This window comes from Salvelinus alpinus, chromosome 2 (genome assembly GCF_045679555.1).
Source record: "Salvelinus alpinus chromosome 2, SLU_Salpinus.1, whole genome shotgun sequence".
NCBI lineage: Eukaryota > Metazoa > Chordata > Actinopteri > Salmoniformes > Salmonidae > Salvelinus > Salvelinus alpinus.
Window position 1 is genome coordinate 103248359 of NC_092087.1, and position 15596 is coordinate 103263954.

The 15596-nt window shown below is 40.8% G+C and overlaps 1 protein-coding gene across 1 annotated transcript in view; it reads right to left on the reverse strand.

The window, feature by feature from the left end:
- LOC139546855 (zinc finger protein 420-like) overlaps positions 1-15596 on the reverse strand; it is a 61380-nt gene that overhangs the window by 14832 nt on the left and 30952 nt on the right. The window contains exon 5 of the mRNA XM_071355748.1: positions 2336-4657. Coding sequence (XP_071211849.1) covers positions 3433-4657 — 1225 coding nt within the window. The 3' untranslated portion in view covers positions 2336-3432. Of the gene's footprint in view, positions 4658-15596 lie in introns of the transcript that reaches the window.

Consider the following 15596-nt stretch of genomic DNA (forward strand, 5'->3'; position numbering starts at 1 on the left):
CTGTCTGATCTTCATTCCTACAGCCTTCATCACCGCCCCTGGAGTCTCTTCACTGTCTGATCTTCATTCCTATAGCCTTCACCTCCCCCTGGAGTCTCTTCACCGAGTAAGTAAAGCTAGTATAAGAAACCTGTCCCATTCTACTTGTCTATTATCTTTGTTTAGAAATAGTCATGTGTGACCTACTGATTTTCCCTACAATTTATTTTAAGGATTTAGAAATATAGAAATAGTAGAACGAGCAATGTCAGAGTCTGGAATATAAATATATACAGTTTGGTTCAAATATATATGATGGTGTGTCTAGACATTATGGACCTTATAGGAATATAAAAGGTGTGTACAGCAGTAGTTATATTGGATGAGCCTTGACTAGAATACAGGGTGGAGTACTGGGTGGTAGACGGCTAGTAACAGTGACTAAAGTTCAGGGCAGGGTACTGGGCGGAGGCTGGCTAGAGGTGACTATTTAACAGTCTGATGACCTGGAGATAGACCACACATTAACCACACAATAAGTATTGTGGTGGCAGCATCATGTTATGGGTATGCTTGTCACCGGCAGGGACTGGGGAGTTTGTCAGGATCAAAAGAAATATGAAAGGAGCAAAGTGTAGACTTTGTATAGTCACTGTACAGCCTTAACTGTGGAGTGACCTCATAAAATGGGATATCAGCCAACTCAGTGACAACCACAGAACACAACTATGTATAGTTTACACAAATATTAGCATCTTAGCTCTTATTGCAGGACTTTGAATGTGGTACATCACCTCCATAACCAACCTATTGTGTGTATTGAACATTCATATTGGACTGTACAGCTAGCTAACTGGCTACTGATCAACCTATTGTGAGAGTTGAACATTCATCATTGACTGTACAGCCTTACCTATAGAGTGTACACCACCACCGATCACAACTTCCTGTTTCCATCACAGCTGTCGTGAGTTTTTATACGGTATGACTTTACTGACATAAAAACTTTGGATGGAAGCGTGGTTAATTAAGATATATATAGCAGCACAGCTAACTGGCTACCGAATAACCTATTGTGTGTATTGAACATTCATATTGGACTGTAGCAGCGAGCTAACTGGCTACCGATCAACCTATTGTGTGTATTGAACATTCATATTGGACTGTAGCAGCTAGCTAACTGGCTACCGATCAACCTATTGTGTGTATTGAACATTCATATTGGACAGCCTTACCTATATAGTAGCACCACCACCCATCAGCCCATTCTCTTCTTGATGTCAAAGCTGCAGTGTATTGTTGCTATAGGAGTTTATGATTAATAACCTTATTTCATTCAAACCACACTAAGATGTCACCACACTATTCCTTTAAAGCCCCTCTGTCAGATATAAATCATCAGAGTGGGAAACCAACTGACATGGAAACAATGGAGCAAATGTATCACTATCAGAGGGGTGTATTATGACATCATATAGAACTACTCAGACATTCCAAATATCACTTGATTATCAGAGGGGTGTATTATGACATCAGATAGAACTACTCAGACATTCCAAATATCACTTGATTATCAGAGGGGTGTATTATGACATCAGATAGAACTACTCAGACATTCTAAATATCACTTGATTATCAGAGGGATGTATTATGACATCATATAGAACTACTCAGACATTCCAAATATCACTTGATTATCAGAGGGATGTATTATGACATCAGATAGAACTACTCAGACATTCCAAATCAGGCTTCATCCATATCATGAAGGTGGATATTGATCCAACCATTTCAAAAGTAATGACCGGGCTGAAGGAAACAGGAAATGCCTGTACACTTTTATAAATGCCGACAGACGATTTGCTACTTCGGTTGACAATTTGTTTGTCTTTTTGTGTCAGTAAAAATGTCTAAGCGAGAAATGGCTGTGGAAACTCCTTAATGCTCAAATATTTATATAATAACAATCACATCTTAGTTAACTTGGAGTCACATGATGATATGTTGTGTGGTCCTCCCACTATGACTTGAGAAACCATGTAGTTTATTAGGCTACAGATGAAATAAGTTATGAACTTCACAGGGTGGTGAAAGAGCATGTGATGAGCTTGATGCTCCATTCCAATACATGTTGATGGTCTTATATTGGTGACATGATGATTGATGATTGGTTGCCATTTCACAAATAAAATAATCTCATCATCATTCGGGTAACAACGTTTATTCAACCAGTGGGAGGCTTGTAAATGCCTCCAGGAAAGTAAAACAAAGAACTCTTCATTGAGACAATTATAAACAGCAATCCGTGGGAGAATTGTGGTGGATATTATAAAATAAGGATCTGCTGGAGTCCAAGTCAAACCAAGATTCTTTATTTCTGAGCTCAGAGAGAATAACAGAGTTACACAGCGCAGTGTAGACAGTCTGAATTCTGAAGCATTGGGTGATGAGCACATATCTTTATAGTTTCCTGTTCCTGGGAGGGACTTTATTCATACAAGGACACAGGTGCAGCTGGTTTGCAACACAGAATGATACTCCCAAGAACAGGAGCTTATAATAAGGAGAGTTTCACAAGGTTAGTCACATACTTAGTTATGTCCAGGAACAGGAGATTATAATAGGACAGTTTCACAAGGTTAGTCACATACTCAGTTATGTCCAGGAACAGGAGATTATAATAGGACAGTTTCACAAGGTTAGTCACATACTCAGTTATGTCCAGGAACAGGAGATTATAATAGGACCGTTTCACAATGTTAGTCACATACTCAGTTATGTCCAGGAACAGGAGATTATAATAGGACAGTTTCACAAGGTTAGTCACATACTCAGTTATGTCCAGGAACAGGAGATTATAATAGGACCGTTTCACAAGGTTAGTCACATACTCAGTTATGTGGACACATACAATTAACGTTTTCCATTACAGAGTCTGAACATTTTCATGTCATTAAATCATCAGTGGGCCAAAAATGCAAATGTCAACAATGGAGCAAATGCATCACATCCAAATATAACTTGATTATCTGTAGTGCTGGAGGAATGACACACCCAGATAAACACACACAAAGAGTTTAAAAAGGACCATTTAAACACATGGAATCTGATCTACTTTATAGTCAAACTGACATACTCCATATTAAATTCATGTTTTCTAATAAAAACAAACAAATATATGTTTGAGTATACCTTGTACCATTTAATTTCATATGGTAAAAACAAGTAAACACATTATCAGTCAACAACATAAGACAATGGGAGAACTGTGTATGTTCTCTGATGAATTTTAAGTCAATGAGATGTGAAATATCAATATACAAGTAATTCTTCTCTTATGTGTGGATTCTCTCATAACGTTCAAGTGACTGTGATGAGTAATATGTTTTCCCAGTCTGAGCAATTTCTAAGCCTTCTCCTCTGTGTGTAGTCTCATGCGTTCTTTCAGGCTTCCTAAATGGGCAAAAACTTTGCACCCTGGGAGGAGTGGTAAGGCTTCTCCCCTCTGTGTATTTTCTCGTGTTGGTTCAGGTTGCTTTTCTGATTAAAACTCTTTCCACAAATGCAGCAGTGGTAATACTTCTCTCCTGTGTGAATTCTCTCGTGAGCTTTAAGGGTTCCTAAAAGCACAAAACTCTTTCCACACTGGGAGCAGTGGTAAGGCTTCTCCCCTGTGTGTATTCTCTCATGAGCTTTAAGGTTTCCTAAACCCTTAAAACTCTTTCCACACTGGGAGCAGTGGTAAGGCTTCTCCCCTGTGTGTATTCTCTCATGTTGGGTCAGGCTACCTTTCTGGCTGAAACACTGTGCACACTGGGAGCAGTGGTAAGGCTTCTCCCCTGTGTGTATTCTCTCATGTTGTTTCAGCTCCCCTGAACGGCTGAAACACTTTCCACACTGGGAGCAGTGGTAAGGCTTCTCCCCTGTGTGTATTCTCTCATGAGCTTTAAGGTTTCCTAACACCTTAAAACTATTTCCACACTGGGAGCAGTGGTAAGGCTTCTCCCCTGTGTGTATTCTCTCGTGTTGGGTCAGGCTTCCTTTCTGGCTGAAACACTGTGCACACTGGGAGCAGTGGTAAGGCTTCTCCCCTGTGTGTATTCTCTCATGTTGGGTCAGGCTTCCTTTCTGGCTGAAACACTGTGCACACTGGGAGCAGTGGTAAGGCTTCTCCCCTGTGTGTATTCTCTCATGTTGTTTCAGCTCCCCTGACTGGTTGAAACACTTTCCACACTGGGAGCAGTGGTAAGGCTTCTCCCCTGTGTGTATTCTCTCGTGTTGTTTCAGATGACAAGGCTGTTTGAAACTCTTTCCACACTGGGAGCAGTGGTAAGGCTTCTCCCCTGTGTGTATTTTTCCATGGGCTTTAAGGGTTTCTAACACCTTAAAACTCTTTCCACACTGGGAGCAGTGGTAAGGCTTCTCCCCTGTGTGTATTCTCTCGTGTTGGTTCAGGTTTCCTTTCTGGCTAAAACTCCTTCCACACTGGGAGCAGTGGTAAGGCTTCTCCCCTGTGTGTATTCTCTCATGTTGTTTCAGCTCCCCTGAACGGCTGAAACACTTTCCACACTGGGAGCAGTGGTAAGGCTTCTCCCCTGTGTGTATTCTCTCATGAGCTTTAAGGGTTCCTAAAAGCTTAAAACTCTTTCCACACTGGGAGCAGTGGTAAGGCTTCTCCCTTGTGTGTATTTTCTCGTGTTGTTTCAGGTTCCATAACCGGTTACAACCCTTTCTAAAGTGGGAGCACTGGTGTCGTCTTGCTGGTTCGGACGTCCCTGGCTCTGGTTCCTCTGAGTCTGGTCTTTCTCCTGCCAAAGACACTGTGTTATTTTTAAATAGAGACCCGAATGAAACCTCCACATGATAAAACAACCTTGCTACGAGGGTAAATCCTAAATCAGATCTCTCAATAACCTGAGGCCAGTTTTAACAATTATAGTGTGATTTTAAAACAAATGTAGAGCTTCCTGGCAATTACTGCTATGTTTACATTACTTATTTTATTCATCCTGTTTTACAAGTCAGAACACAAACTAGACAGTTCTAGGACACTGAAGACACAGACGTCGCTAGATTCCAATCAAGCAGGTGGTTCTAAATATATAACTTTCATAGCTGTATGATACAGAATGTGACCTACACACTTCCTTAAACATAAAATAACTAAAGAAGTAATTTTGTGTGGAAGTCCAAAACTTGTTTTTACGTCGAAAATACAAAGCACAAGACACAAAGCACTTGAACTTTGTGAAGCGTTTATTTGGGCTGCAATTTCTGAGGCTGGTAACTCTAATGAACTTATGCATCAGAAGTAACTCTGGGCTTTCCATTCCTGTGATGGTCCTTAAAGTAATGATGGACTGTTGTTTCTCTTTGCTTATTTGAGCTGTTCTTGACATAATATGGACTTCGTCTTTTACCCAATAGGGCTATCTTCTGTATACCACCCCTACCTTGTCACAACACAACTGATTGGCTCAAACACATTAAAACCTGTTATGGCTAGGGGTTCCGCTAGTGGAACGTTTCGACAACATCCGGTGAAATTGCAGTGTTTTATTCATAAGTGCAATACACCAAATTAAAGCTTAACTTCTTGTTAATCTAGCCACCGTGTCAGATTTCAAAAAGGCTTTACGGCAAAAGCAAACCATGCGATTATCTGAGGACAGCACCCCATCAAACAAACACATGACATCATATTTCAACCCGCCAGGTGCGATACAAAACTCAGAAATAACTATATAATTTGTGCCTTAAGTTTGAAGAGCTTCTTCTGTTGGCACTCCAATATGTCCCATAAACATCACAAATGGTCCTTTTGTTCAATTAATTCCGTCGTTATATCTCCAAAATGTCCATTTATTTGGCGCGTTTGATTAAAAAAAACACCGGTTCCAACTCACCCAGCATGACTACAAATATCTAATAAGTTAAGTTACCTGTAAACGCTGTCCAAACATTTCAAACAACTTTCCTAATCCAACATTAGGTATTTTAAAATGTAAATAATCGAGAAAATTTAAGACGGGATAAACTGTGTTCAATACAGGATAAAAACAACGTGAAGCGTGTGACCTGGAGCGCGGATCAAAACATTAGAGAGCACTAGGCTGGACCCTCGTTCTGAATAGCCGTACTTCTTCATTTCTCTAAAGAAAAACATCAACCAATTTCTAAAGACTGTGGACATCTAGTGGAAGCAATAGGAACTGCAACCAAGTGCCACAGAAAAGTGCCACACAAAGCCATTTGAAAACAGAGTCACCTCAACAACAAAAAATTCCTCCTGGATGGTTCGTCCTCTGGGTTTCACCTGCCAAATAAGTTCTGTTATACTCACAGACATTATGTTAACAGTTTTAGAAACTTTTGAGTGTTTTCTATCCAAATCTACCAATTATATGCATATCCTAGCTTCTGGGCTTGAGTAGCAGGCAGTTTACTGTGGGCACGCTTTTCATCCGGACGTGAAAATACTGCCCCCTATCCCAAACAGGTTAAGGAAAGAAATTCCACAACTTAACTTCTAAAAAGGCACACATGTTAATTGAAATGCATTTCAGGTGACTACCTCATGATGCTACAGTCCTCCTTTAAGACTCTATAATGTTTCATCATTAGACGCTACAGTCCTCCTTTAAGACTCCATGCTACAGTCCTCCTTTAAGACTCCATCATGTTTAGAATGTGTCTGGAAGCGCTACTCTATCTATTCTACTCTCATCCTTTCGGTTTTAATCATATTTATAATAATAATGTTATAATAGGTAATAACTAACTTTAATAACTAGGGTTAATACCTGCCTGGCGCCCCAACAAAATCTTTATCTTTACCCCCCTCTAACAATACCGCTACAGAATTAGCATAGTAGGCCATGTAACTTAAGGTAATCAGAAATATTCAGGACTAACTTATTCCTTGCCACCCATTCTGAAACTAACTGCAGCTCTATGTTAAGTGTTGCAGTCATTTCAGTCGCTGTGGTAGCTGACGTGTACAGTGTTGAGTCATCCGCATACATAGACACACTGGCTTAACTCAAATGTCATTGGCATGTTGTTGGTAAAGATTGGAAAAAGAAGGTGCCAAACAGCTGGCCTGGGGAATTCCTGATTCTACCTTGATTTTGTTGTACAGGCTTCCATTAAAGAACACTGTGTTCTGTTAGACAGGTAGCTCTGGGGCGGCAGGTGTAAAGGTGTAAAGCCATACGTTTTTTTCAGCAGCAGACTATGATCGATACTGTCAAAAGCCGCACTGAAGTCTAACAAAACAGCCCCAACAATACTTTTATCATCAATTTCTCTCAGCCAATCAGTCATTTGTAAGTGCTGTGCTTGTTGAACGAACTTCCTTATAAGCTGAAAGTCTCAATTTGTTTACTGTAAAATAGCATTGTATCTGGCCAAACACCATTTATTTTTTTAAATGTAAGGGTTGGTAACAGGTTGATTGTTCGGCTATTTAAGCCAGTAAAGGGAGCTTTACTATTCTTGGGTAGTGGAATGACTTTAGCTTCCCTCCAAGCCTGAGGGAACACACTTTCCAGTTGGCTTAAATTGAAGATAAGGCAAATAGGAGTGGCAATATCGGCCGCTATTATCCTCAATCATTTTCCATCCACGTTGTCAGACACCAGTGACACGTCATTGTTGATTTTTTTGCCCAAAATGTCATTGAAGATGCACCAAAGATTTTTACTATCATTCTTCATGTCATTTATCTTTGTTTCATAGTGTAGTTTCTTCTTTTTATTCAGTTTAGTCACATGACTTCTCAATTTGCAATAGGTTTGCCAATCAGTTATACAGCCAGACCTATTTGCCATCTCTTTTGCCTCCCTCTTCATCATACCATTTTTAAATTCCTCATCAATCCATGTGGATTTAACAGTTTTTACAGCCATCTGTGGATTAGATGAAGGAGGGGTTGAGGTCAGGACAGATTCTCATCAGGGAGATAAAGGTGTGGTATCCTGTTACCCTCTTTACTCTCTTCCTGTGGAACCATAAGATGTAAGGATTGGAGAGAAGGAGGAATGTCTTACGTGAGATATAACGTGGGGCAAAAAAGTATTTAGTCAGCCACCAATGAACCTTGTGAAGACTTACAGAAAACGTTTGACCTCTGTCATTGCCAACAAAGGGTATATAACAAAGTATTGAGATAAACTTTTGTTATTGACCAAATACTTATTTTCCACCATAATTTGCAAATAAATTCATTAAAAATCCTACAATGTGATTTTCTGGATATTTTTTTTCTCATTTTGTCTGTCATAGTTGAAGTGTACCTATGATGAAAATTACAGACCTCTCTCATCTTTTTAAGTGGGAGAACTTGCACAATTGGTGGCTGACTAAATACATTTTTGCCCCACTGTATATCTGGATGGAACAAATGTTGGGTTGTCTGAATTACAGCTGTACAAAACCTTTGGGAATAATTAAACTTGGTTAAAGCTTCTCTAGTGTCCGTGAGTTATTTACTGTGAAAAACAATAACCCAACAACATCAACAACATAGGAATCACTACAAACATTTGTATGACCTCTTATATAGCACATTAGGCCCAGCCTTTTGGAACTTTGCTTTTCCTAGATATGGCTACTATATTGTGATCACTACATCCAAAGAATCTGGAAACTGCTTTCAAACAAATTTCTGCAGCATTAGTAAAGATATGATCAAAATATGTTGATGATTTCATTTCTGTACTGTTTGTAACTACCCTGGTAGGTTGATTGATAACCTGATCAAGGTTGCAGGCACTGGTTACAGTTCGAAGCTTTCTCTTGAGTGGGCAGCCTGATCACAGCTTTCCTCCAGTATTAGTTAATTAATTACCAGTGTCTGGAGTTTAGTTTGCCTGTTCTACAGTCTTGTAAAGATAGGGGGGTTGACTGGGACAGGCAATGTAACATCCATAATGTTTTAAGATAAAGTTTTTGTAAAACAAGCACCTTACAACGGATCATTGAAACTTTCTCTCCAAAACGAACTTTCATCAAGGTTATTTATGGTCTATTGGTTTCTCTCTTTTCATTGGCAGAATACTTTTTCAGTGTTATGATATTCATAACATCCATATCCACCAGTCTATCTTCCTGTCAACTAACAGAACTCTGCTGGTTGTCCTGGTAACAGATACCAGTCTATCTTCATGTCAACTAACAGAACTCTAATGGTTGTCCTGGTAACAGATACCAGTCTATCTTCATGTCAACTAACAGAACTCTAATGGTTGTCCTGGTAACAGATACCAGTCTATCTTCCTGTCAACTAACAGAACTCTGCTGGTTGTCCTGGTAACAGATACCAGTGGGCAGATCTATTTATTTGTTCAAACTGAACTACAGAACTTACTTTGATGAGTCAAATCTGATCCTTTCTTCTCTCCTCCTCCTCTCACAGTTCCACTCAGCCCCGTTGTTTTCCTGCAGTCCACCAGCAGCACAGACAACCTCTTCATACCCAGCAGTAAGGTGCTACCGGGAGAGGCACGACACGGGGACTCCGGGAGGGAGGAAGGGCTAGTGTTATCCTGGTAACCACAAAGAGGGGACACAGACACATATCATTATGGATGCTGATGTCACTGTTGTCACAGTGTTTTACAGAAGCCCAGCCCCCGATAGAGCAAGCTGTATGCTAGACCAGACCAACCTGTACCATCTGGTGTTCTGATCTGGAGAGACTCTTCTCTGACTCGTCAGCATCAGGATGTTGTTGAGGCTCCCCAGAGGATCCACGACAGTCATGTCTCTCTCCTGTGTGAACGAGGACATCAAACAGATGGTAAACTTATGACCATCTATTGCAATCTTAGAGTCTTACAAGAGGCATGAATATGTCTAAAATGGCCACTTTCATCATGATTTCCAAAAATGTTCTTTGTGATGCAAATGTAAAAGGGTCGTTCCACAAAATGGGTGACTTTTGCATCCCTTTGATATTTTAAGTAGAAAATACCAATATTGAATTTTAAAAGCCTGTTATATTAGATGAGGGGAACTTTAATATAGACCACATGGAGAATTCAATACATCGAATTGAAAAGTCCCAACAAAAAATGTACCAATGGCAGATCGAACCGTTAACAATTTATACAGTACTGAACAACATATTTAAATATATAACTTCAGTAGAATGCCCCCACAGTTCAACAACTGCATAGTTTGTGCCCCTGCTTTTAAGAAAGTACTCACTGGTGTTAATCGGATCTTCTGTCTCCTCCTCTTTCACTCCCAAAACGTCTTCCTCCTTCACCTTTATTGAGATAGCATCCTCTTCCTCTCTAAAAGGTTCTTTCTCTTCTTTCACTATAACAGCCTCCTCTTCCTCCTTTTTCATTCTGAAAGATTCTTTCTCCATACAGCAGACCCCCTCTTCATTAGCAAGGGAGGAGTAGTTTGGTGAGCTCATTGTCAGGGATGTTAGCTAGCTAGGTAGCATTAGCGACTAGCCTAGTGCTAGGCTCAGTATCAATCTTTAACAAGTTTGCAAATTGAACAAGCAAATTAGGTTAAAGTTAAGCAGTTGCTACGTCAACCGAAATTTGTTTAAAACACTGAGATTAGCTAATTTACATTAACATGGTCTAAAACGTCAATCTTTCTGTTTTATGTTGGCTAGCAAGCTACGTAGGTGGTTGAAAGAGTAGCCGCGTTGTTGTTCCTGAAGAAGCGTCCCGTCCAGTAAATTATACGTCACGCAAGAAGCATCACCTGAAAGACGCACATCGCCATCTGCTGGCTGGAGTGAGTAACGCAATTTGGAAACAATAGTTACTACACTTTTTTGTATTGGAAAGAACGTCATAATAATTTAACAATAAGCTGATATATTTTCTCTTCCAAATAATACGTTCCTGTACACAGACGTAGAAGCTCAATATGAATATGTAGATGATTAATAAATACTTATATGAATAGGTAGTGTGTTATTAAGGGGCGGCAGGGTAGCCTAGTGGTTAGAGCGTTGGACTAGTAACCGAAAGGTTGCAAGTTCAAATCCCCGAGCTGACAAGGTACAAATCTGTCGTTCTGCCCCTGAACAGGCAGTTAACCCACTGTTCCTAGGCTGTCATTGAAAATAAGAATTTGTTCTTAACTGACTTGCCTAGTTAAATAAAATAAATAAATAAATTAATACACATTTTCTCTGTTTATTTTTCACATTCGTTTTTATCTAGATGTGACCATACTATTCCCTTAAAGTCACTCTCTATAAGATACAAATCATCCTGTAAACAACAGAGCAAATGCATCACATGCAAATAGCACTTGATTATCTGTAGTGCTATACACTGAGTCTACAAAACATTAAGAACACCTGCTCCTTCCATGACTTAGACTGACCAGGTGAATCCAGGCTAAAGCTATGATCCCTTATTGATGTCACTAGTTAAATCCACTTCAATCAGTGTAGATGAAGCGGGGAAACAGGTTAAATAAGGATTTTTAAGCCTTGAGACATGATACATGGATTGTGCATGTGTGCCATTTAGTGGAAGACAAAATATTTAAGTGTCTTTGAACGGGGTATGGTAGTAGGTGCCAACCGCATCGGTTTGTGTCAAGAACTGCAACGCTGCTGGGTTTTTCAGCTCAACAGTTTCCAATGTTTACCAAGAATGGTCCACCACCCAAACAGTGGTGGTCAGTGCCGTTTAAGATGAGGCAGGACGATTAGTTTTTTCATGAGCATGGCCTTAATTCTATTACAGGATATTGGATGACTGTCATTCATATTTCACTCACCCTGTTCAATGTAACAGCGATAGGTTTAGGCTACTACATGATACTAACATTTCCCCTATACCCATCATGAGGTAGCAACCTAGCCTATGAATGAAAGTTTAGAATGTAGGTTCACACAGGTCGAGAGAAAATTTTGCGGTGACACATGGACAGACACATTCAATATCGCCTTGCACACTCTCGCCTGCATCTAGCTAAGATAGAGAAGGTGAACAGTATAACTTTAGACCGTCCCATCGCCCATACCCGGGCGCGAACCAGGGACCCTCTGCACACATCAACAACAGTCACCCACGAAGCATCGTTACCCATCGCTCCACAAAAGCCGCGGCCCATGAGGTAGCAACCTAGCCTATGAATGAAAGTTTAGAATGTAGGTTCACACAGGTCGAGAGCAAATTTTGCGGTGACAGACAGTGACACATGGACAGACAGTGACACATTCAATATCGCCTTGCACACTCTCGCCTGCATCTAGCTGAAATAGAGATATTACTGGACAAATTCAGGTATGTTTATCCATGTTTAAGAAACATTTGTCAACAGAATCGGCGGAATGAATACACCCCTGATCATGCATAAACACAGTTCACTTTCATAACAGCCACGTTGTATTCCTTCTCTCCTCCTCTCACCTTTTCCCTTTGCTTCTGGACTTCAATGCACAACACATCAGCTGTATGTGACCAGGCGAAAAAACCCTTCCAAGTCAAACCATACCATAACTGCTACACACAGCCTACATCCTTGTCACCATATTAGCTAAAGTAATGTCATAGTCAACATAGCTAATAGAACTAACGCGTTAGTAAACCTGCTACAATCATGCAGTAACATTACAGTGTACAGTCAGTAAGCAGTTTAGCACTTACACTTGACTTGGAAGAGTTCCAGTGTTGTGTTGGATAGTCATAGCCAGCTAGCTAACATAGCATCCCTTTGTTTGAGCCAAGTGTTTGAGTAGGCTAAACTAGATAGCTGCATTTGCTAGCTAAGTAAGTGAAACTGAAAGTGTAAAATAAGTGACGAAATATCTCTCTCTCTCGCTTCTCCTTCATTTTGGAATAAAATAATTTGTTCAAAACTGTTCAACTATTGTCTTTTCTCTCTTTGAGTCAACTACTCACCACATGTTATACACTGCAGTGCTAGCTAGCTGTAGCTTTCAGTCCTAGATAAATTCTCTGATCCTTTCATTGGTTGGACATCATGTCAGTTCATGCTGCAAGAGCTCTGATAGGTTGGAGGATGTCCTCCGGAAGTTGTCATAATAATAATAAGTCTATGGAAGCCTTGAGAATACTCCTAGGTTTTGTATTGAAGTCAATGTAACCAGAGGAGGATGCAAAGTAGTATGTTTTAATCAATAATTATTTGGTGATAAAAGTATACTAAATATAATTACATCTAAACTGAAACTGACATACTCCATATTTAGTTCAAATAAATTGTTATTTGCCACATGCGCTGATTACAACAGGTGTAGTAGACCTTACCGTGAAATGCTGAATACAACCTTACTGTGAATTGCTTACTTACAAGCCCTTAACCAACAATGCAGATTTAAGAAAAATAACAGTTAAGAAAATATTTAGTAAATAAACAAAAGAAAAAAAGTAACACAATAAAGAATACAGGAGGTACCTGTACAGAGTCAATGTGGAGGCTATATACAGGGGGTACCAGTACAGAGTTAATGTGGAGGCTATATACAGGGGGTACCAGTACAGAGTTAATGTGGAGGCTATATACAGGGGGTACCAGTACAGAGTTAATGTGGAGGCTATATACAGGGGGTACCAGTACAGAGTTAATGTGGAGGCTATATACATGGGGTACCAGTACAGAGTTAATGTGGAGGCTATATACAGGGGGTACTGGTACAGAGTCAATGTGGAGGCTATATACAGGGGGTACCAGTACAGAGTTAATGTGGAGGCTATATACATGGGGTACCAGTACAGAGTCAATGTGGAGGCTATATACATGGGGTACCAGTACAGAGTTAATGTGGAGGCTATATACAGGGGGTACCAGTACAGAGTCAATGTGGAGGCTATATACATGGGGTACCAGTACAGAGTCAATGTGGAGGCTATATACAGGGGGTACCAGTACAGAGTCAATGTGGAGGCTATATACAGGAGGCACCAGTACAGAGTCAATGTGGAGGCTATATACAGGGGGTACCAGTACAGAGTCAATGTGGAGGCTATATACAGGAGGTACCTGTACAGAGTCAATGTGGAGGCTATATACTGGGGGTACCAGTACAGAGTCAATGTGGAGGCTATATACTGGGGGTACCTGTACAGAGTCAATGTGGAGGCTATATACAGGAGGTACCAGTACAGAGTTAATGTGGAGGCTATATACAGGAGGTACCGGTACAGAGTCAATGTGGAGGCTATATACAGGGGGTACCGGTACAGAGTCAATGTGGAGGCTATATACAGAGGGTACCGGTACAGAGTCAATGTGGAGGCTATATACAGGGGGTACCAGTACAGAGTCAATGTGGAGGCTATATACAGGGGGTAGCGGTACAGAGTCAATGTGGAGGCTATATACATGGGGTACCAATACAGAGTTAATGTGGAGCTATATACAGGGGGTACCGGTACAGAGTCAATGTGGAGGCTATATATAGGGGATAACGGTACAGAGTCAATGTGGAGGCTATATACAGGGGGTACCAGTACGGAGTAAATGTGGAGGCTATATACAGGGGGTACCAGTACAGAGTCAATGTGGAGGCTATATACAGGGGGTACCAGTACGGAGTCAATGTGGAGGCTATATACAGGGGGTACCAGTACAGAGTCAATTTGGAGGCTATATATAGGGGATAACGGTACAGAGTCAATGTGGAGGCTATATACAGGGGGTACCAGTACGGATTCAATGTGGAGGCTATATACAGGGGGTACCAGTACAGAGTCAATGTGGAGGCTATATATAGGGGATAACGGTACAGAGTCAATGTGGAGGCTATATACAGGGGGTACCAGTACGGAGTCAATGTGGAGGCTATATACAGGGGGTACCAGTACAGAGTCAATGTGGAGGCTATATACAGGCGGTACCCGTACAGTGTCAATGTGGAGGCTATATACAGGAGGTACCTGTACAGAGTCAATGTGGAGGCTATATACTGGGGGTACCAGTACAGAGTCAATGTGGAGGCTATATACTGGGGGTACCTGTACAGAGTCAATGTGGAGGCTATATACAGGAGGTACTGGTACAGAGTTAATGTGGAGGCTATATACAGGAGGTACCAGTACAGAGTCAATGTGGAGGCTATATACAGGAGGTAGCAGTACTGAGTCAATGTGGAGGCTGTATACAGGGGGTACCAGTACAGAGTCAATGTGGAGGCTATATACATGGGGTAACGGTACAGAGTCAATGTACTGAGGTACAGCTTAGGAGCAGGTGTTGAAATAAAAAACATACAGCTTTATACAGTTTGATTTAATGAGGCTTAATGACCAAAAGCACAATTATATTTTTGTAGAAAAACATGAGACAAGTGTACGAGCAGTATGCCTGTTCTCTCATGAACTTTAAGTAGCCTGTATTTGATGTGATATATTCCTTTCGAGACAGGATTGTGTCACGGCACAGATCTGGGGAAGTGGACCAAAACATTTCTGCAGCATTGAAGGTCCCAAAGAACACAGTGGCCGCCATCATTCTTAAATGGAAAGTTTGGAAGTTTGGAACCACCAAGACTCTTCCTATTGCTGGCCGCCCGGCCAAACTGAACAATTGGGGGAGAAGGGCCTTGGCCAGGGAGGTTACCAAGAACCCGATGGTCCCTCTGACAGGGCTCAAGAATTCCTCTG